Genomic DNA, 19,937 nt, shown 5'->3' with positions numbered 1-19,937 from the left:
AACTAACTTTTTCCTAATTATAATTAAATCTAGAATATTGTATTATGCTTAGTATTATTTCATTTTTCTCATTCAATTTAGAATTTACAAATGTCAAAAAATCGAGAGCTGTCACTTTTGATGAATTTCTGTTTATTACAGGATAATAATGCTGTAAATCAGATATTAATTAAAAATATTTAAGATTTATGTTCGAATTGAAAAGCAAAATGATATTTTTTCAATTGAAAAACGTTAATATCTGATATTTTGAAGTTTTTAATATTTGTTAGTATCTTAAATTATTGAATGCATACGTTTTTTATGTTCTCAATTTTAAAAAAATTGTGAAGAATTTAGTTTTTTGGAGATGGATGTTTAATATTTGTGAGTGAGAATGCAAGCAGGAGTTTGGTACTTTAAGGCTAGGTTGAGATAGATTTCCCATTATATTATCTGTGAATATATTGTTTGAAAATTCAAGATATAAAAATATATTATCAAAAAATTTTATATTTTTAAATACAATAGGGTGGAAGTATAGTACGATGAGATAGCAATGATATATTTTATAATGGGAGGTAATCTGAAGATAAGTAGCAAATTTTATGCGATTTTGATTGGGAGTTGGAGGGTGTGAGTACTATAGCATGTAATAGTATCTCACACCCTCCAATTCTTCCTATGGCGCCGAAAAAATTTTGGTGAAATGCGACGACATTTCACCAAAAATTTTCGGCGCCATATAGAGAACTATAGTCTGCGAGGTACTGATTCTATCTATGTACCTCGCAGACCATAGTTCTCAGCCAAAATGTCAAAAATTTCGGAAATTCGAAATAATTTTTTTTAGAAAAAATTAACCGTTTAACATTGCCAAAAATCTAAAAATCTCACAATTTTTTTTAAATTGATAACCCTCAAACCGTTTCCAATCAATAATTTGAGAGTCTATATGATAATGTAAAAGTTAAAACATTCAAGTATTTAAGTATTTCTTTAAAATATTAAGTTTTTTAGGGAACAGGACAAATTTGCCACACGGCACTTTTTTTAAAAAATTTAATGGAGCGGAGCGATACTCTGCTGCAGGAGCCCAAGGCTCCCAATCATTACGAAAGGGAGCCTCAGGGCTCCTGAGAATCCATCAGCAGAGGCCTTTTCATTTGGCCTCTGCTGATCAAAGATTCGGCGAAGCCATTCTTCGTCTCAGGAGCCCCAAGGCTCCCAATCATTACGAAAGGGAGCCTCAGGGCTCCTGAGAAACCTCTTTGAGAAGGTTTTCTTAAGAAAACCTTCTCAAAGATGATTGTCAGCATTCACTCAAAATCTACCAAGAGTTTCAAAGTTTCAAATCTATCTGAAATGAAGCTTTGAATCTCTTGTATATCTAATTGTAGAGGTACCTTTTCAAAATGTCTTCTATTGATTAAATTTAATCAGTAAAAGTCATTTTGAAAAGGTACATCTCTATAATTGCTATTGAGCATTCACTCTTGGAACCTTGGAGCTCTTGTGTAGTGCATGAAAACTCCAAGATTCTAGCATAAAACATATATCATAGACATAATTTCTTCAAATATGATTTAAAGTTATTTTTTAAAAAAATTAGAAAAGCGTAATTTAAGGTTATTGAAAAAGTGACACCTGACAAATTTGTCCCGCACTCAGTTTTTTATTTTTCCAATAAAATTCTAATATCAAATATTTTTATTTAACGATTAATTTTATTTATATTTTTATAGTTTTTTTAAGAAAAAATATTGTTAGGGTTTTATGGATTTTCAATTAATATACAAGATAATTCATGAATGTATATATTTCCAAGTTTTTAAGGATGCAACACTTTACATTTGTAAACTGTCAAAAATGAAGTCACGCTATTTTTCATGCATTACAGCTGTTGTTGTGCACTATTAAGAGAAGATGTACCATTGCTGGGTCTGAGCTGTTGTTGTGCACTATTAAGAGAAGATGCACCATTGCTGGGTCTGAGCTGTTGTTGTGCACTATTAAGAGAAGATGCACCATTGCTGGGTCTGAGCTGTTGTTGTGCACTACTAAGAGGAGATGTACCATTGCTGGGTCTGAGCTGTTGTTGTGCACTACTAAGAGGAGATGCACCATTGCTGGGTCTGAGCTGTTGTTGTGCACTATTAAGAGAAGATGTACCATTGCTGTTGCTGCTTTGTTGCAGTGGACTATTAAGAGAAGATGTACCATTGCTGGGTCTGAGCTGTTGTTGTGCACTATTAAGAGAAGATGTACCATTGCTGGGTCTGAGCTGTTGTTGTGCACTACTAAGAGGAGATGTACCATTGCTGGGTCTGAGCTGTTGTTGTGCACTATTAAGAGAAGATGCACCATTGCTGGGTCTGAGCTGTTGTTGTGCACTACTAAGAGGAGATGTACCATTGCTGGGTCTGAGCTGTTGTTGTGCACTACTAAGAGGAGATGTACCATTGCTGGGTCTGAGCTGTTGTTGTGCACTACTAAGAGGAGATGCACCATTGCTGGGTCTGAGCTGTTGTTGTGCACTATTAAGAGAAGATGTACCATTGCTGTTGCTGCTTTGTTGCAGTGGACTATTAAGAGGAGATGTACCATTGCTGGGTCTGAGCTGTTGTTGTGCACTACTAAGAGGAGATGTACCATTGCTGGGTCTGAGCTGTTGTTGTGCACTACTAAGAGGAGATGTACCATTGCTGGGTCTGAGCTGTTGTTGTGCACTATTAAGAGAAGATGCACCATTGCTGGGTCTGAGCTGTTGTTGTGCACTATTAAGAGAAGATGTACCATTGCTGGGTCTGAGCTGTTGTTGTGCACTACTAAGAGGAGATGTACCATTGCTGGGTCTGAGCTGTTGTTGTGCGCTATTACGAGGAGTAGAGCCATTACTCTGTGTAATTTCTTGTTCTTCCAAGTATCGATTCAACAAGATCTCATCTTTTGTTGGTAAGACTTCAATGCAATTGTAGAATTTTCCATTATGGAATATGTATAAATCTTATATACGAAAAAAAGAGATCTGACATTGTGTCAGATCTCAGTAAAAGTGACATTTACATGTCAAAAAAATAGAATGAGTTTAAATAATTAAAATTGAGGGTGAGAGTAGTATTGTATGAAATAATATCTCTCACCCTCCAATTCATCCTATGGCGCCGAAAAAATTTTGGTGAAATGCGACCACATTTCACCAAAATTTCTCGGCGCCATATAGAGAACTAGAGCCTGTGAGGTACTGATACTATCCATGTACCTCGCAGGCTCTAGTTCCAAGCCAAAATGGCTAAAAATTGCCCGCAATTGTTCACATTGCGGGCAATTTTTAGCCATTTTGGCTGGGAATTGGAGGGTGAGAGTAGTATTGTATGAAATAATATCTCTCACCCTCCAATTCATCCTATGGCGCCGAAAAAATTTTGGTGAAATGCGACCACATTTCACCAAAATTTCTCGGCGCCATATAGAGAACTAGAGCCTGTGAGGTACTGATACTATCCATGTACCTCGCAGGCTCTAGTTCCAAGCCAAAATGGCTAAAAATTGCCCGCAATTGTTCACATTGCGGGCAATTTTTAGCCATTTTGGCTGGGAATTGGAGGGTGAGAGTAGTATTGTATGAAATAATATCTCTCACCCTCCAATTCATCCTATGGCGCCGAAAAAATTTTGGTGAAATGCGACCACATTTCACCAAAATTTCTCGGCGCCATATAGAGAACTAGAGCCTGTGAGGTACTGATACTATCCATGTACCTCGCAGGCTCTAGTTCCAAGCCAAAATGGCTAAAAATTGCCCGCAATTGTTCACATTGCGGGCAATTTTTAGCCATTTTGGCTGGGAATTGGAGGGTGAGAGTAGTATTGTATGAAATAATATCTCTCACCTCCAATTCATCCTATGGCGCCGAAAAAATTTTGGTGAAATGCGACCACATTTCACCAAAATTTCTCGGCGCCATATAGAGAACTAGAGCCTGTGAGGTACTGATACTATCCATGTACCTCGCAGGCTCTAGTTCCAAGCCAAAATGGCTAAAAATTGCCCGCAATTGTTCACATTCCCATCTTTTGTTGGTAAGACGAAGAATATGAAATAAATTATGAAGAAGATAATGATGAATAAAATATCACTTTTTATATTTTTGACACGTAAAGTTGTCACTTTTCTGTCAAACTGTTTTTATCGTTTTCGTATATAACATAAACTTGTAAATTCTCTGGACGAGTGCTTGTAAAACTCTTCGATAGTAATAAGACGAAAGCACAGAAGGCTTTTGTAGTAAGTTAACTTGTTAATGCAATTACGTGATGTACCATCGCTGAGTGGAACATTAGTCAATAGCAACGATAGCTTTTGATGTTGGTGTAACCTGGTTAGAGATTGCTCTAGCCAGTGAAAGTCTATTTGGGTATAAATATCCAAGAGAATGAATTTTGAATAAATAATAAATTGTGAACAATTGAATAAAATATAGAAAATATAAATAATTTTGAAAGATATTATTGAAAAAATATTTTTCACAAAAGTTGAATTCAAATTGTAATTTTTTTAAAAAAAAATCTTTAAAGTGAAGAAAACAAAATTGGACAATGAGAAAACAACAATGAACTAAAAATTAGTGAATAACTACAATGGCGAAATTAAAATTACGATCAGAATAATTTTTATAAAAGAATGTGTTAGAAATTAGTAACGATTAAGATAAAATAAAAATTTGGGGAACGAGAAAAGTGATTGAATATTGGTAAACATGAATTTTTATTGAAAAATAAAACGAGATTAAGATTCTAAGTAGAAATTTTTAAAAATTAGAAAAATAAAAAACAATAAAGATAATAAAAAATTTGAAACTAAAAAAAATCGAAAAATAATGATAAAATAAATGAATAGTTGAAGACAAATAAAAATAAAATGTTATCAATAAGAAAATAATTTGAATAGGTTTCAATATAGATTGATCAATTTATGAATGGGAATCCAAAATTAGAACAGCCGAATTGGTATATTGATAACAAATGATATTATGTTACTAATAAGGTATAAATGTTTTGAATGTAATTCAAATTAATTTTGAATATGAAATTGAATAAGATTGAAAAATTAAATATATAGAATTTTGAATGAGTTTCCGTTGAAATGAATGTTATGGAAATGTAGAAAATATTAGCCTTTGGATGAATTGGAGGGTGAGAGATATTATTTCATACAATACTACTCTCACCCTCCAATTCTCAGCCAAAATGGCTAAAAATTGCCCGCAATGTGAACAATTGCGGGCAATTTTTAGCCATTTTGGCTTGGAACTAGAGCCTGGGAGGTACATGGATAGTATCAGTACCTCACAGGCTCTAGTTCTCTATATGGCGCCGAGAAATTTTGGTGAAATGTGGTCGCATTTCACCAAAATTTTTTTCGGCGCCATAGGATGAATTGGAGGGTGAGAGATATTATTTCATACAATACTACTCTCACCCTCAATTTTAATTATTTAAACTCATTCTATTTTTTGACAGGTAAATGTCACTTTTACTGAGATCTGACACAATGTCAGATCTCTTTTTTTCGTATATAAGAAAGGTATATTATTATAAATGTATATTTAATATTAAATCAAAAAAATTTAAGTTTTTACATTTAAATTTAACATTTAAATAAAATAAATAAAATTGATAGAATTGAAGGGTGGGAGGCATATAGGCATACTATATACCTCTCACCCTTCAATTCCTACCAGAAAGTTGGAAAACTTGGTCGCAATCAGATGCAATTGCGACCAAGTTTTCGAACTTTCTCGAGGGAATGGAAGCCTACAATGCACTGATTATGTATCAGTGCCTGGTAGGCTCCCATTCCCCCTCTAAATGGGAGCAACTTTGCTTGCATAAGATAAAATCCAAACAAAGTTTCTCCTATTTAGAGTTGGAATTGAAGGGTAAGAGGCATATAGGCATACTATATACCTCTCACCCTTCAATTCCAAATAAAACACATCTAAAACAATCATTTTGAATTCTTTTCCCCCAAATGAACCTTTTTTTAATTATTTAATGAATAAAAATTTGTTGTGCATGAAAATTCGGTTCACTTCACTTCTGACAAAAGTGACAAGTTTACATGGCAAAAATATATAGGGTATTTTTTTTAAAAGTAGTTATCTTTATATATAAAAATAAAACTTTTGATATATTTGAGTAAATGATTTATTAATTTATTTATTTATTTTTTTTAAATCAAATCATATAAATATATATATATATAATAGTGAAATAGAACAAGAGATAATTATTGATGATTAAATTGTAGACGAGGATAAAAGTTTAGATAAATTAATAAAATTAGTGTGGAATCAGACAAATTTCGGGTTGTTTGGGAAGGAATTGTTGGCTATGATGTACTGATTCATGATCAGTACATCATAGCCAACAATTCCTTATACAAAGTTCAAAAACTTGGGTGCAATCAGTTCTGATTGCACCCAAGTTTTTGAACTTTCTCGAGGGAATGGAAGGGTAAGAGGTATACATTATGAATATATACCTCTTACCCTTCCATTCCCTCTCTGACAGCGGGAAACTTTGTCTGAATGTTAAACTATTCAGACAAAGTTTCCCGCTATTTGGGAAGGAATTGTTGGCTATGATGTACTGATTCATGATCAGTACATCATAGCCAACAATTCCTTATACAAAGTTCAAAAACTTGGGTGCAATCAGAACTGATTGCACCCAAGTTTTTGAACTTTCCATTAACAATTGTTCAATCACATTTATACAACCCAAATCTATACCAATCATACTCTTATTCATACATCATATTTTAAAACTTTTTTGCAATATGATGTTATTGCAACAAATTTTTTTCTTTTCTACTTCCAATTAGCACCTTAAAAACATTAGACACAATCACTGGCTCATATGCTCCTATTCTGAATCTAACACTATGCAAATTTATACAATTTCTCCACAAATCTTACATTCTTTTAATTTCAACGACCATTATTACCACAAAGAATCTTACCTTCCCCTACAAAATCTAACTATCTATCAATTTAAAAAATGTTACAAAATATTAAATGAATTTTTTTTCTATACGTAATTTAAAGTTCTTAAACTCTCAGCATCAGAATATCCTTACATAGCTTAGCTATATATCGTATTACTTTATGAATAAAAAAATTATTTAAATTATAATAAAATGTTTATTCGTATTTTTACTTTATTTTTAGTTACGAGGCTGTATTTCGAACTCAGGATTTGGGTTTAAGTCCTTTGTCCATTTAGGACCCTGGTCCCAAATTGATTTTGGAGTAGGTTTTCCACCGAAAAGATCTTTAAGAGCTGTATGAACCCATACTGTGTTGTATTCTTCTATTGCGTGAGGTAAAAATTCTCTTATTTCGATAAAATCTGGGCGAGCCGAAAAGATTGTTTGCCAAAAACGTTGTATTTTACCATTTAACTGTGGTGTGTAAGGTTCTATCCGATGGTGTTGAATGCCATTTACTTGAAGAACGTTTTTGAAGTCCTTTCCTGTAAATTCGCATAGATCCACTTCTTGTCTTTCCATTTTTTTGAATCAATTTATACAAATAAACTTATAAAACACAAAATTATTATTTTATAATATAATTCTTAGATAATACATCCGATATGTAAAGTGTCAAAAATGAAGTGAACCGAATTTTCATGCATTACAAATGAATAAAAATTAATATAATCCCTCACATATTATAAATAATTTATTAAAAAACCTTTCCAATTTTGCCGCGAAAAATAAGAGTAAGTATCACTTTTTCTAAGGAACCTTTTCCGTACGGAACAAGATAAAGAGAAGAAAAAGGGAAAAAGGACATATTACAAATAAGGAGTGTATCATTTTTTAGCCCCTACGGTGACACGGTAAATTTTTTTTTCAAACTTTGGAAGCCCTAAAAATGGCCGAATATATAGATCGTTCAATATATGTATATAATAAATACAAAAAATTACCATGAAAGTATGGTGCGAAGTTCTAAAATTTCCACAACTAGTTTGCATTTTGAAAAATTTTAGCTCTGTTGAAGTGGGTATTACATATCCTTCAAAAGAAATACTGCACAATTTGCTTCGAGTAAACAAGATATTATTAATATCTTTCGCATTTGAAATTATCAAGAATGGATCTCCTCGTAGGAAACGGAGATAATGAATCTAATATTAATGCAAGTTCATAAATTTGTTTGTGAAAAATGTAAGAACATTTACAATTTATAGGCATTGTAGCTCAAAACAGATTCTGGGTTGACACCTGTAATTTCCTTATACTGCATATTACTAATCATATAACTATCGAGTACACTTGAAAATCTGCGGCACTTTTTAAGAAAATTCTCAATTTTTTACAGATTTTCAGGAACCCTATTCTAAAATTCAGGAATAATGTGTTTGATACGATGAAACTAAGATTTATTATGATCTTGTAGCACCACTATAATGCGCATAAGAATAGGAAAAGAGTGAAAACATCAAATGGTTAATTTCATATTTTTTTGTGTAATTTGTTCCTTGATCACCAGTTGCTTCTTTATTAGCTCCAATAGAGATAAGATATATATGTTTCATCTACCTTCTCGACTTACTTTCTACAAAGAAGAAAAAGAAAAGTGCTTCATCTAAAGATCCATCACCAAGAAACACGTTGTCATCTGTTTTATCTGGTTTTCGTTCATTAATAACGAAATTTTCATTGGTTCCAATGATATCATTAACTGAAAACGACATTTCTCAGGGAGAAAATCAAAGGGGAGGTGAGAAACATCCAGCTAATGATAAAGATTGTGAGAAAAAAGACATGGAAAATTCGATAAATTATATTATTAATAAATAGTGTTTTTATTTATTTGAATAATTTTTAAAGTTAAAATGTTGTGATTGAGAAAATAAGGAATAATAAATTTAAAGAAAAAAATAAATTAATATTAAAAAAAGTAAATGGGAGAAAAAGTCAGGGAGGGAGAGATAATATGTTATTATTAATTGTAGAACTATGATTGAAAAGATCTAAAAAAGCACATGTGCTGGCAATAAGATTGTTATTGTCCCAGAAAGACCGGGAAGGGGTTCCTTTCTCGAGGTCAGGGCCCCCTTCCAGGAAGATCAAGAGATTGCGAGAAAGTCACGACAGCTCCATTATTGATTCCACATTCATATTTCAACACATATTCATAAAAAATGTAATTATACTTCCGTAACAAATGCTTATATATTTAAATTTCTCACTGGTAAAAAATCGATAGGTTAACTAAATTTTTATGACATATCGTTTTTTTACCAGGAACATTTGGTATATCATAGGTCAATATCAAAATTTGATTTTTTCGCATTAAATCAATTTTAATTCTCGTGTTATATATAATATTATCATAAGACGAAATGAATCAAGTGAACTAATATGAAAAGTGACAAAGGATATTTGACGACCAAATAAATTTACAAAGGCAAAAATTAACAGTACTTGGCAACCTATCCTTATATATTTTCCTAATTAAAAATATTTTTTTAATTAAAATGTTTCCAGAGATATAGGATTATCAAAATATATTAATTAAAACATCTTTATTTTGAAAACAATTCAAAACATATTTTTTTCTAAAATTTATATAATCTTAAAGTCAAAACGCAAATAAATTAGTTCAAATTTCATAAATAAATTTATATTCAATGAATTACATTTTAAAAGTATTCTTTAATACTATACAAGCTTACTCATTATCAAATTTCTCTCATATAAAAATAGTGATTCACAATTTTATTGCGGTTTGTTTCAAAAGTTCAAAAAATTAATGAATAAGAAAATATTCGATCAAATAAATTTACATTGGCTAAATCGAGCTATTGAACAAATAAATAGAGTATGCGAAATAAGTTGTAAACAACGAAAAAAGTTGTAAACACCGAAATGTGATCAAGATATTTGGTATATTGTATGATATAAAATTAACTGCCTGATGTCAAGAATCGTTTGATTCCGTATCAATTCCAAACCTCCAACTTATGCGAAATTCGCATCAAATCTACCCAAAATTTTGTTTGTTTGAAAATATTATACAAATAATTAAACTATTTAGCTGTATATATATATGATTTTTAATATTATTTATAAAACATATCCATTATAATTTGTATTTCATTTTTAATTTCCAAAATTTAGATGTAAATATTGAAAATTAAATTTATTATTATCATATCTATCATTATTAATTAAAATTGTTTTAAAAAATGAAAATGTCGTTTAAAATTTGCTTTTTGTTTATTTTTTCCATTTTTCATTTGCTAAATGTCTGGAGTTAGACCACCAAGGCTCCAGTAAAACATCAAAATCTCTTTATTGACCCTGAAAAATCAGCAAGTTATAAAGAGTTTTGGGATGAACACCCAGTTTCTATCGATGAAACACCAGAATGTCTCGAAGAAGTACAAAGGAAGCTAGGTCCTATTCCACAAATGGCTCCAACCGAGTTGGAACAAGTGTTAGCTACTCTTGAAGATGAGGGAGAGGATTATGAATACAATGCACTTGCAGAAACTGATGAATCATCAGAAAGTGATACAGAATCTTTGATGGATTCATTAACAGATTCTTCAGATGAAGAAGATGAGAACAATAATGATCCAGACTACCAGGCTGATGATGAGCGAACACCTCCAGCTCACTCTACAGACACTGATGAAGGTACTGGTGTATATCATCAACGAAGAACCGGAAATACAACATTTTTCTACGAAAATATCAAACATAAGCAATCACGAGATGCAATTCAGCAATTCCACGACGAATTACTAGAACTTCCAACCTTAAGAGAGCAGGACGTGTTCTTTATTAACAAGTTTAAAGAGCTAAAATTACCTATTACTTGGGAAGAAACTGTAAAAGTTTTCAATACAAATAAGGGTGCACTCCATAATCATTATACAAGAGGAATCGAAATTAAAGAATGCCATAGACCATCATCACTTACAGAATTGCAAAAGGAAGAAGTCTTTGAGTGGATTTTACAAAGATTTAATGAACGAAAACCTGTTTCATATGATGATATTGCTGTTTTCGTTCAAAAAAAACTTTGAATTCTTCCTTGCAAAAGATGCAATAAGGATGATGATAAAAAAGTCAAAACATTTCAAAGTTATAAAAGGTATTCCATGCGAAGAAGAGCGTGTTCAAGCAGATCTAGACTTAATAGATGAATACTTTGACAAATTGGAACAAATTGTTCCTGAGATTTCTCCTCAATTTGTTGCAAATGTTGACGAAATTTGTCATCAAGCATGGCAAGATGCAATTATCAAAAAAAGTTGTTGTTCCTGCATCTTATTCATCTGATACTATTTCAGTTCCCGTATCTAGAACTGAAAAAAGATCATCAGCTGTTGCAGGCATCTTCTGATTCCTCTACAGATTCCTCCTTATTACTCTACATTCCTCCTATTCCTCCTTACTCCTCCTGATTCCTCCTTACTCCTCCTTATTACTCTACATTCCTCCTTACTCCTCCTTATTACTCTACATTCCTCCTGATTCCTTTACAGATTCCTCCTTACTCCTCCAGATCCCTCCTTATTACTCTATATTCCTCCTGATTCCTCCTTACTCCTCCTTATTACTCTACATTTCTCCTGATTCCTCCTATTCCTCCTATTCCTCCTGATTCCTCCTATTCCTCCTATTCCTCCTGATTCCTCTACAGATTCCTCCTTACTCCTCCTGATCCCTCCTTATTACTCTATATTCCTCCTTATTACTCTACATTTCTCCTTACTCATCCTGATTCCTCCTTGCTCCTACCCAGACTCCTCAGCTTACTCAAATTACTACTCAATCCTCCTCATACTCCACAATTACTACTCATTTCTCCTTAGATATGTATATTGAATAAACTATCATAGTCTTTGCAATTGTTTATCTTTATTATTTTTATATTTTTATCTTAATTAAAATTAATTTTAAAATTATTTTCTAATTTTTGAAATTTTACAAAGAAAAATAAAAGAAATAAGAAGAAAAAGGAAGAGAGGGGAAAAAAGGGCGGCGTTGATTTTTGTATGATTTTGTCTGATGGCCGAAAGTTGTTGTTCCTGCTTAAATATTTAAAAATAAACGGTCATTGCGTAAAACCGTCGCATGGCTACTTCTCGTGCGAGCATTTTAATATAATACTCTGGTACCTATTGGTACCAGAGTTGACCTTACAGCCCTTTCCTCATTTTTTGATTTAGGGAAAGTTTCCGAGCCTTGAGAGGAAATTCTCGCTCTGAGGTGCAAATCTAGAATTTGTGCCTCAGAGCGAGTAGTCCTCACATCAAGTCTCGGAAACTTTTCTCAAATTCGAAAAAAATTTAAGGAAAGTTTCCTTGTTTTAAAGTGGGAATAGAGCCTTTTGAGGCACTATATATGAATCAGTGCCTCAAAAGGTTCTATTCCCACTAAAATTGCCAAAACTTGCGTCTGATTGTTTGCAATCAGACGCAAGTTTTGGCATGTTAAAGAGGGAATTGTTCCCTCTAATGCATATATTAAGAATAGCGACTTATCAATTTCAAGCTCATCAGAACTCTCGTAAACGAAAAAGGGGATTTGACGGAGTCAAATCCCCGCTCACAAAAAGTGGACTTTACATGTCAAATTTTATATGCATGTAATGTCCACTTTTTCCTTCAAAAAATGGGAGAAACTTTGTCCGAATAGTTTAACATTCGGACAAAGTTTCTCCCATTTTAAGAAGGAATTGGAGGGTAAGAGATATACCATATGAATGTATATCTCTTACCCTCCAATTCCTTCCAGAAAGTGTCCAAACTTTGGGTTAATTGCAAACTATTAACCCAAAGTTTGGACACTTTCAAGTGGAGATGGAAGGCTTTGGGGCATATATTAATACAATATACCTCAAAGCCTTCCATCTCCACTACAAATGGGAGAAACTTTGTCCGAATAGTTTAACATTCGGACAAAGTTTCTCCCATCTTTCAATGTAATTGCAACCTGTGAGGTACTGACTTGAAGTCAGTGCTTCACAGGTAGCTATGGCATTCCAAACGGGAACCGCGGTTGGTTACCATGGATTTCCGTCACCGGTCACATTTTAAAGATTTTTTAAGCCTTATAAAAATATGCTTTGTAAATCATTTTTTGTAAATCGGCAAAAATTTGGTAATTTTCTTCAACTAATAAATCTGCGAATAGCATTTATAATACAAGAACAATCTTTTAAAATGCGTTTGATTCATTTTTGTATAATTTCATATAGGCACATATATTCTTCCGGGACTTTCCGTGATTTTACCGTAAAATCATTAGTTTACACCAATTTTTCCGTATTTTGAATAGTTTACTGCACTTTTTCCGTAAAATTGAGTTACGGGAATCCGCAAAATTTCCGGACCTCATTTTTCATAGAATAATAATAATATTTGATAAAAAGATATATTATTTATATTTTTGATTTTTGAATTACGGAAAAAGTGAATTGATAACTTGATTTTTTTATATGGTTAATTTTTCAAATGATATTATGAAGATCTAAAATATTAAAAGTAAAAAATTGAATTACGGAAAAAGTGAGGTCAAAAGTGAAATAAATTTGCAGAACAATTTTCATTGAAATAAGCTTTATTTTTCATTATTAATAACAATGCAAAAAAATATTTATCACGGGTTCAAAATTTAAAATTAAATATTTTAATAATTTACATCTTATTCTTTATTTTATATTTAACCCGTGAAAATATCATTTAAAAATTGAATATATTCAAAAAGCTTTAATTTTATTATGACTGCATGGGATCCTCATGTATATGATGAGTGGATTCCATTTAAGAAGACGAAATATCCACCAACTCCTGAAACATTGGAAACAAAGTGTGGAAAAAATGTTTCACTACGATCGGCTATTATGAGAATGAGCCTAATCAATCAGACAAAGGAAGGCTCTTTACATACTGTGCCGAATGTAGTGAAACATTAGTTCAAGGGCAGTTCGTGCGATGCATTAAAAAAAGCAGGAAAAATGATTTTAAAGATCATAAGTGCAAATTTTTACTCCCAATGCCCAACTACGTTCCTGCTGAGCACCAAGTTGAGAATACTCAGCAAGCAGTTGGCTCTGGTAATGATCCTTCGTTAGAAGAGATCATTGCCAGGCTTATTGCGAGCCTAGATATAAGCCTTTATGCCACAATGAAGCCAGCATTTAAAAGCTTCCTAGAGAGCTTCGCCAAATGGCTTAAAAATAAAGTCAATCGCGAACAGGGCATCAACTTTACAATCCCAGACATTGAGTTCACACGGCGCGGTGTCAGAGAGGCATTGATTACTTTAGGCAAAACAGACTCCTCTCGGGGCCTAAAGTTCTGCGAGGAATTCCGCATCTTCTCAATTTCCCTGGACTGCGGAACACACGGCAGCCGTCATGGTCTATTCTCTTGTGTGTGCAATCCAGGCAAAACAGATCGCCACCAATTCTTCGACACAACAATTTCGACTAATTGGACATACGAGGACTACCATACGTGGTTTGATTCTCTTAAGGTTAATAAAAACCACGTAGCTGGAGTAGTCGGAGATGGTTTGCCAGCCCAGGTTAAAGGACTCTGCCACTGGAGGCCAGAAGGAGCCCTTTTCCCTGGCTTACAAACCGTGTACATTCGTTGCCTTAACCACGTCTTGAACAATGCTATTGTCCACGCACGTAAGCAATGTCCATTGTTGAATGAACTGATGAATAGAGTTCACCAGATTATCATTATCTTTAAGAATCACGATATGAGAGCGAGATACAAGATCAGGGTTCCATCAATCCCGGAAACTCGCTGGCTCTACATATATGATACTCTGTTTTTCATCTTTGATAATCTGGAAACAATTAATACTGCTTTAAGAAGTGGAGATCTTCCACTATCCCTTTCCAGAGCTACACGTGAACAGTTACAATGGACACGTGATGGAATTCCTCCACTCTTTAAAGATGCTTTAATGATATTCAAGCCATTAAAGCAACTTCAATTATGGCTGGAATCCAACAAGTCCATGGGTGCTTATGCATTCCTGATGATACAACAGTGCCAAGGGATGTTGGATGAAATGGCAGGAAGATTAACGCCAGATGGTGAAGAGATTCTCCGATCAATCACTACAATATTCAAAAATGATATGAAAGAATATGGTAGAATTGATTTGCTTCGGTTTGCTTTCGGCTTTACACCGTTAGCAAGGAAGATCATCAGAGACAAGAAGGGTTTTGGAGGAAAGACAAGCTATCCACCTATAATGCAGTTGAAAGATGTGCAAGTCCCAACGATTCCTTCCCTGAGGATCATCAATCGCGAGATCACATTTGAGAAACTCGGCGAAATCCTTGAAGAAGAACGAACAGAACGTGTTGACGAGGTAGCCGAGCATGATGAAGAGATCCAGCAAGCAGAAGAGGAACAAATGCTTAACGACGATCATGCAGCCGAAACAAATGCCGATGGTTCGAGGAATTCCTTGGTCTGGGATGTTGTAGATGAAGAGATAAAAGATCTATACACATTCATGATAACAATCCTCAGACAAAGAGCAATTGCCGAATCAACAGTTGATCCAACGATCAATAAAGACGATAGAGCCAAGGAATTGAGTGATGCTTACGATTTCTTCATAGAGCAAGATGATTCCCATCTTATAAATGGTCATCATCTTGCTCAAAATGATGGCAAGTTTTGGTACATGAATGGCATAAAGCAACTAAAAGCAATAAGACCAATTGGAAAAAGGATGATGTCACTTTCGTGCAGTGAAGCAGATGTAGAACGGGTAATATCTGAATTGCGAAAGACAAGAAATTCAATGAACGAATCATGCAAAGAAGAATATGTAGCATGCCGCTTCTTCATCAAGTTGAATGATGATCAATTTGATATTTGATTTTGTTTTTTAATAAAATTTATTAAATAATTTGTTTTAAAAAGTATTATTTTTATTCGTAAAGATATTAGACAGAAGGTGGCCAGCCTAATGTCTATCAATCTTTAATATTAGTAGTAATTTCCCGCATTTCTGAATGATGATTGATTAGCTTTGTTGTTATTGATGTAAAACTGGATAAGTATTAAATAATTATATTAATCTTGGCCAGGGGACTGCTGATGGCCAGTCAGCAGCGGCCACTATGAATCATTATAATTATTTAATACATAAATTGAGGTAAAAAGCAATAAGACTTGCCGAGCCTCATGCCTCTACCTCATATAAATAGAATCCCACTTTAGTGAATCAACATCTATAAGAATGAGTAGGTGACAAAAGTGCATACTCTTAAATTAACCTTAAATGTTGATTTTTCGATATTTTCGGTATTAACCTTATTGTAAATTTTTCCGGTGATAAATTTATCACACTGAGGTTATTTTTCCGGTGAGATTTTTAACCTTGATTTAATGAAATTAATATAGGGTGTCCAAAGGTGCGTTTAGCACAGCGCTCTATATGAGACTATTAAAGGATATATATGCTGATTATAAATATATAATAAAAAATATGAATATATGTATATGATGAGTATGTTGTATTTTGGCGCCATGCCGGGATATAAAATGAATTTTGAGACAAGAGGCGGTTTCGCGGGAAATTTTGGCGGGATTTTTTTCATTTTTTTAATGAATCATAAAGAAAACATCCTCGCTCTTGCAAAAAAAAATGCAAAAACTGTAAAAAATCTACGAGACATTGGTAAAATGCTTCGGTATGGATGCTCCTAGCTATTCCACTGTAACGTATCATGTTAGGATGTATCACTTCATGAACAAAAAGGCGCCCATCATAAAAATTGACAAAAAATCGCCGGATCAAAGAAAAATCAAAGCAATTCTTCAAGCGCTAGATGAAGACCCAAGAGCATCACTCAGAAGGATAGAGGAGATGACAAAGATACCACGTACAACAGTCAGTTATTATCTGCACAATTATTTGAACTACAAACTAGCGTATACACGTTGGGTTCCGCACAACCTTAATTCAGTTCAAAAAAAATCTAGAGTCCAATCTTCGAAAGAGCTCCTCTCTATATTGGGTGCGTATCAATCCAAGAAGTTTCGCTTTTTAGTAACAGGGGACGAGTCTTGGTTTCAATATGCAACAGAAGCCAAAATCATGTGGATCCCGAAGGATGAAAATCCGCAAACATTCCCGAAGAAAAAAATTGACACACCAATGATGATGTTGTCGGTTTTTTGGGCGTGAATGGCATCATCGCAATTGATATTCTTCAAAAACCTAATACGATGAATGCTCAGTATCTAATTGACAATGTTCTTACTCAAATTATCAATTCTGATGAGTTTGAGAAATCCAAATAACAAAAACAAAAGTTTGCAATTCATTTTGATAATTCAAGAGTTCACAAAAGTCATAAGGTAATGAATTACTTGGTGGAAAACAATGTCAAAGTTGTTCCAAACCCAATTTATTCACCTGATATTGCACCCTCTGACTTTTATTTATTCGGCACGCTAAAAAAGAGAGCTGAAGGACGCGATTTCGCGAGTCCAGATGATCTTGAAAATTTTGTAAGAGAGCAATTTGAGCAATTTTCTCATGATGATTTAAAGCGTGTCTTTCAAGCCTGGATCGATCGCTGCGAACGCGTGATTGAATCCAATGGTGATTATATTTAAATAAACTTTATATATATGTAACTTGTTTATTTCTATTCGCAGTATTCAGGTTTGTGCTAAACACACCTTTGGACACCCTATATATATAAATTTTATTATTTTTAATTTCGAATGAGTATAATAAAATATTTTTATGTGTTTTTGTTTTTGATGTGATTTGAATTTTGTTAACTCTTTTCAAAATCACTTCATTTTTATGATTTCAGTGGACTTAGAGGAGGTTATTGCTTTTGGTATTAAACAGGAAGTCAAGGGCGGTGTCCCATACAGAAGAAGAACGGAATCTCCAAAGCAATATGTCACTTATTCATGTTCGTATCCCCTATGCAAGGCAAAATTTAGGGTTGAAGAACAAAATGGAGTGTTTACTATAAGCAAAGTTAATGAAGAACATTGCCATCATATAGGAGTTGAAATGGGTTCACATTACGCGAGTAAATTTTATCAAAAATGGATCGAACTTTATATTAAAAACGGTGGAAAGCAATTTCTTGCTCAAAAAGCATTTTTTGATAAGTTCGGAATTGATACGAATAACAAAGAAACAATGAAACTTTTCGCGCAGTCTACTGATGCTTTAAAGCACAAATTTTATCGCCTTGATGAGATTATTGCACAAAGATTATCAAACGATCCTTACACTTCTTTGGAAGCATTTTTGAATAATTTACAGGAAGAGTGCCCAGATGATCTCGTTCAATTTGATTACAATGGAGATTTTTCCGAGTTTACAATCATATATGCACCTTTTGCTGCAAAAGAATTGGTGCATAGCATTGATAACCCTCTCCACGTCGATTCCACTCATTCTTTAATTAAAGGAAAGATCCAATTGTTTGCAGTAACAATGAAAACAAGTCAAAACACAATTTTCCCCTTTTGCTATTTTTTAGTGAACCCTCAGACATCTGAAAAAATTCAAGAATGTTTGGTGAAATTCTGTGAGTTTGCGCACCTGGATCCACAGCATTGGAGCGCTGACTGTGCGCTAAACATTGCTCGCGCAATTGAGGACGGATTTCCTCTTGCGCAGCTCAGTTGGTGCGCTCTGCATGTTTTACGCGCATGTGCAAAAGTTGGAAGCTATTTTGACAATCCACAGAATTTTGAGAACTTCTATTTAGCAATGGACTTTTTGACATTACGTGCATATGCAACGAATGCAGAAAAGCTGGCTGAAGAGTCTGATGAAACATATGAGTTCTTGACAACAATGTTAGAAGAAGAAGAACCGCGCGCTTTGAAGTATTTCGATAAACAATGGAGAAGAACCAAAGAACATTGGATGATGTTATATCGTGGAGAAGGTGATTCCACGAATAACATTGCGGAATCACACTTTCATCAATTAAAGCAAACATTTTTCTTGGGTAAGAAAAATGAGCGCAATGATGACATCGTCGTAACTCTCATCACTGTTGTGATTCCAAATGCGATTATTAAGGTTCAAGTCGCTAATGTTTTGAATGAAGAAAGAGCAGTAAGAATTTTTACAAGGGCAGGTAATCAGATTGTTGAGCAAAGAGCTTCAAAACACGATGAATGTTTGAAATTAATTCAACACATTTTGGAAATTGTCGAAAGCCGAAGGATTGAACCTAATGTCCTTATTCCATCTTTGAAGGCAATATTAAATTTGGCACAAAGAAGTTTAAAGGAAGAGTAAGCAAGATTAGATAATTTGGACTTTTTTTAAAATTAATGAATAAACAGTATATTTTTGAAGTGTAAGCTTATTTACCTGAAGCTATATTACTTAATATAACATTCAAAGTATTATTGCTATTTATTGGAGAACAAATTTATGTAATTTTCACATGAAAATTGATAAATTTGTATTTCCTTATGATAATCAATTTTTGTATTTGTAGAGAGTCTCCCTGCATGATATCAAGACTTGGCTATTAGTCTTTATCCATTTTTGAAAATTGTATTGTAAATTGTAAGAATTTCTGAATACTACTACTATAAAATATAATTGCTTATCAATGTATATTCTCCCTGCATGATATCAAGACTTGGCTATTAGTCTTTATCCATTTTTGAAAATTGTATTGTAAATTGTAAGAATTTCTGAATACTACTACTATAAAATATAATTGCTTATCAATGTAGTTAGTATCCCTAACTTGGGTACGGCGGCACTGCGTTCCACCTTACCCAACTTAGCGATTTTGACACTTTACGAAACCGGTAACGTATATTTTACAACACAACCATAACACCAACTTAACCTTAAATATTTACAAAACCATCTGACA

The 19,937-nt window shown here is 33.4% G+C and overlaps 4 protein-coding genes and 1 pseudogene across 5 annotated transcripts, besides 24 other annotated features; 4 read left to right on the top strand and 1 right to left on the bottom strand.

The window, feature by feature from the left end:
* Window positions 1-103: 103 nt before the first annotated feature.
* Window positions 104-138: a mobile genetic element.
* Window positions 104-138: a terminal%2Cinverted (terminal inverted repeat of Banshee-A3 transposon ID:TVAGG3_0126320).
* Window positions 139-998: 860 nt separating this feature from the next.
* Window positions 999-1,032: a terminal%2Cinverted (terminal inverted repeat of MuDR-4N1_TV transposon ID:TVAGG3_0126310).
* Window positions 999-1,648: a mobile genetic element.
* Window positions 1,620-1,648: a terminal%2Cinverted (terminal inverted repeat of MuDR-4N1_TV transposon ID:TVAGG3_0126310).
* A 218-nt stretch (window positions 1,649-1,866) lies between these two features.
* On the bottom strand, window positions 1,867-2,874 carry TVAGG3_0126300 (uncharacterized protein; the record flags this gene model as incomplete). Its single annotated transcript, XM_001285534.2, has 1 exon — window positions 1,867-2,874. One exon carries the CDS (start codon window positions 2,872-2,874, stop codon window positions 1,867-1,869), a length of 1,008 nt encoding a protein of 335 aa, XP_001285535.2.
* A 275-nt stretch (window positions 2,875-3,149) lies between these two features.
* Window positions 3,150-3,258: a mobile genetic element.
* Window positions 3,259-3,399: 141 nt separating this feature from the next.
* Window positions 3,400-3,508: a mobile genetic element.
* Window positions 3,509-3,649: 141 nt separating this feature from the next.
* Window positions 3,650-3,758: a mobile genetic element.
* A 140-nt stretch (window positions 3,759-3,898) lies between these two features.
* Window positions 3,899-4,007: a mobile genetic element.
* Window positions 4,008-4,127: 120 nt separating this feature from the next.
* Window positions 4,128-4,190: a mobile genetic element.
* A 1,099-nt stretch (window positions 4,191-5,289) lies between these two features.
* Window positions 5,290-5,398: a mobile genetic element.
* A 937-nt stretch (window positions 5,399-6,335) lies between these two features.
* Window positions 6,336-6,746: a mobile genetic element.
* A 422-nt stretch (window positions 6,747-7,168) lies between these two features.
* Window positions 7,169-7,213: a mobile genetic element.
* Window positions 7,169-7,213: a terminal%2Cinverted (terminal inverted repeat of LTR141 transposon ID:TVAGG3_0126220).
* Window positions 7,214-7,572: 359 nt separating this feature from the next.
* Window positions 7,573-7,617: a mobile genetic element.
* Window positions 7,573-7,617: a terminal%2Cinverted (terminal inverted repeat of LTR141 transposon ID:TVAGG3_0126210).
* A 2,853-nt stretch (window positions 7,618-10,470) lies between these two features.
* Window positions 10,471-11,091, top strand: TVAGG3_0126200 (uncharacterized protein; the record flags this gene model as incomplete). The annotated part of the gene is made up of 1 exon (XM_001301652.1): window positions 10,471-11,091. One exon carries the CDS (start codon window positions 10,471-10,473, stop codon window positions 11,089-11,091), a length of 621 nt encoding a protein of 206 aa, XP_001301653.1.
* A 1,085-nt stretch (window positions 11,092-12,176) lies between these two features.
* Window positions 12,177-12,539: a mobile genetic element.
* Window positions 12,540-12,574: 35 nt separating this feature from the next.
* Window positions 12,575-12,673: a mobile genetic element.
* Window positions 12,674-12,981: a mobile genetic element.
* Window positions 12,982-15,295: 2,314 nt separating this feature from the next.
* TVAGG3_0126160 (uncharacterized protein) lies at window positions 15,296-15,928 on the top strand (the record flags this gene model as incomplete). Its single annotated transcript, XM_001285617.2, has 1 exon — window positions 15,296-15,928. The coding sequence occupies one exon, from the start codon at window positions 15,296-15,298 to the stop codon at window positions 15,926-15,928; it is 633 nt and encodes a 210-aa protein (XP_001285618.2).
* Window positions 15,929-16,293: 365 nt separating this feature from the next.
* Window positions 16,294-16,454: a mobile genetic element.
* Window positions 16,453-16,480: a terminal%2Cinverted (terminal inverted repeat of Mariner transposon ID:TVAGG3_0126120).
* Window positions 16,453-17,756: a mobile genetic element.
* TVAGG3_0126130 lies at window positions 16,549-17,676 on the top strand (annotated as a pseudogene). The gene has a single exon. A coding segment is annotated over exon 1 (1,128 nt).
* Window positions 17,729-17,756: a terminal%2Cinverted (terminal inverted repeat of Mariner transposon ID:TVAGG3_0126120).
* Window positions 17,756-19,802: a mobile genetic element.
* On the top strand, window positions 17,873-19,342 carry TVAGG3_0126110 (MULE transposase domain-containing protein; the record flags this gene model as incomplete). The annotated part of the gene is made up of 1 exon (XM_001301651.1): window positions 17,873-19,342. The coding sequence occupies one exon, from the start codon at window positions 17,873-17,875 to the stop codon at window positions 19,340-19,342; it is 1,470 nt and encodes a 489-aa protein (XP_001301652.1).
* Window positions 19,803-19,937: the final 135 nt, after the last annotated feature.

The sequence above is a fragment of the Trichomonas vaginalis genome, chromosome IV (genome assembly GCF_026262505.1).
Source record: "Trichomonas vaginalis G3 chromosome IV, whole genome shotgun sequence".
Taxonomy (NCBI): Eukaryota; Parabasalia; order Trichomonadida; family Trichomonadidae; genus Trichomonas; species Trichomonas vaginalis.
The sequence above is the reverse complement of the archived record's forward strand: the minus strand, read 5'-3'. Positions and strand labels throughout refer to the sequence as shown.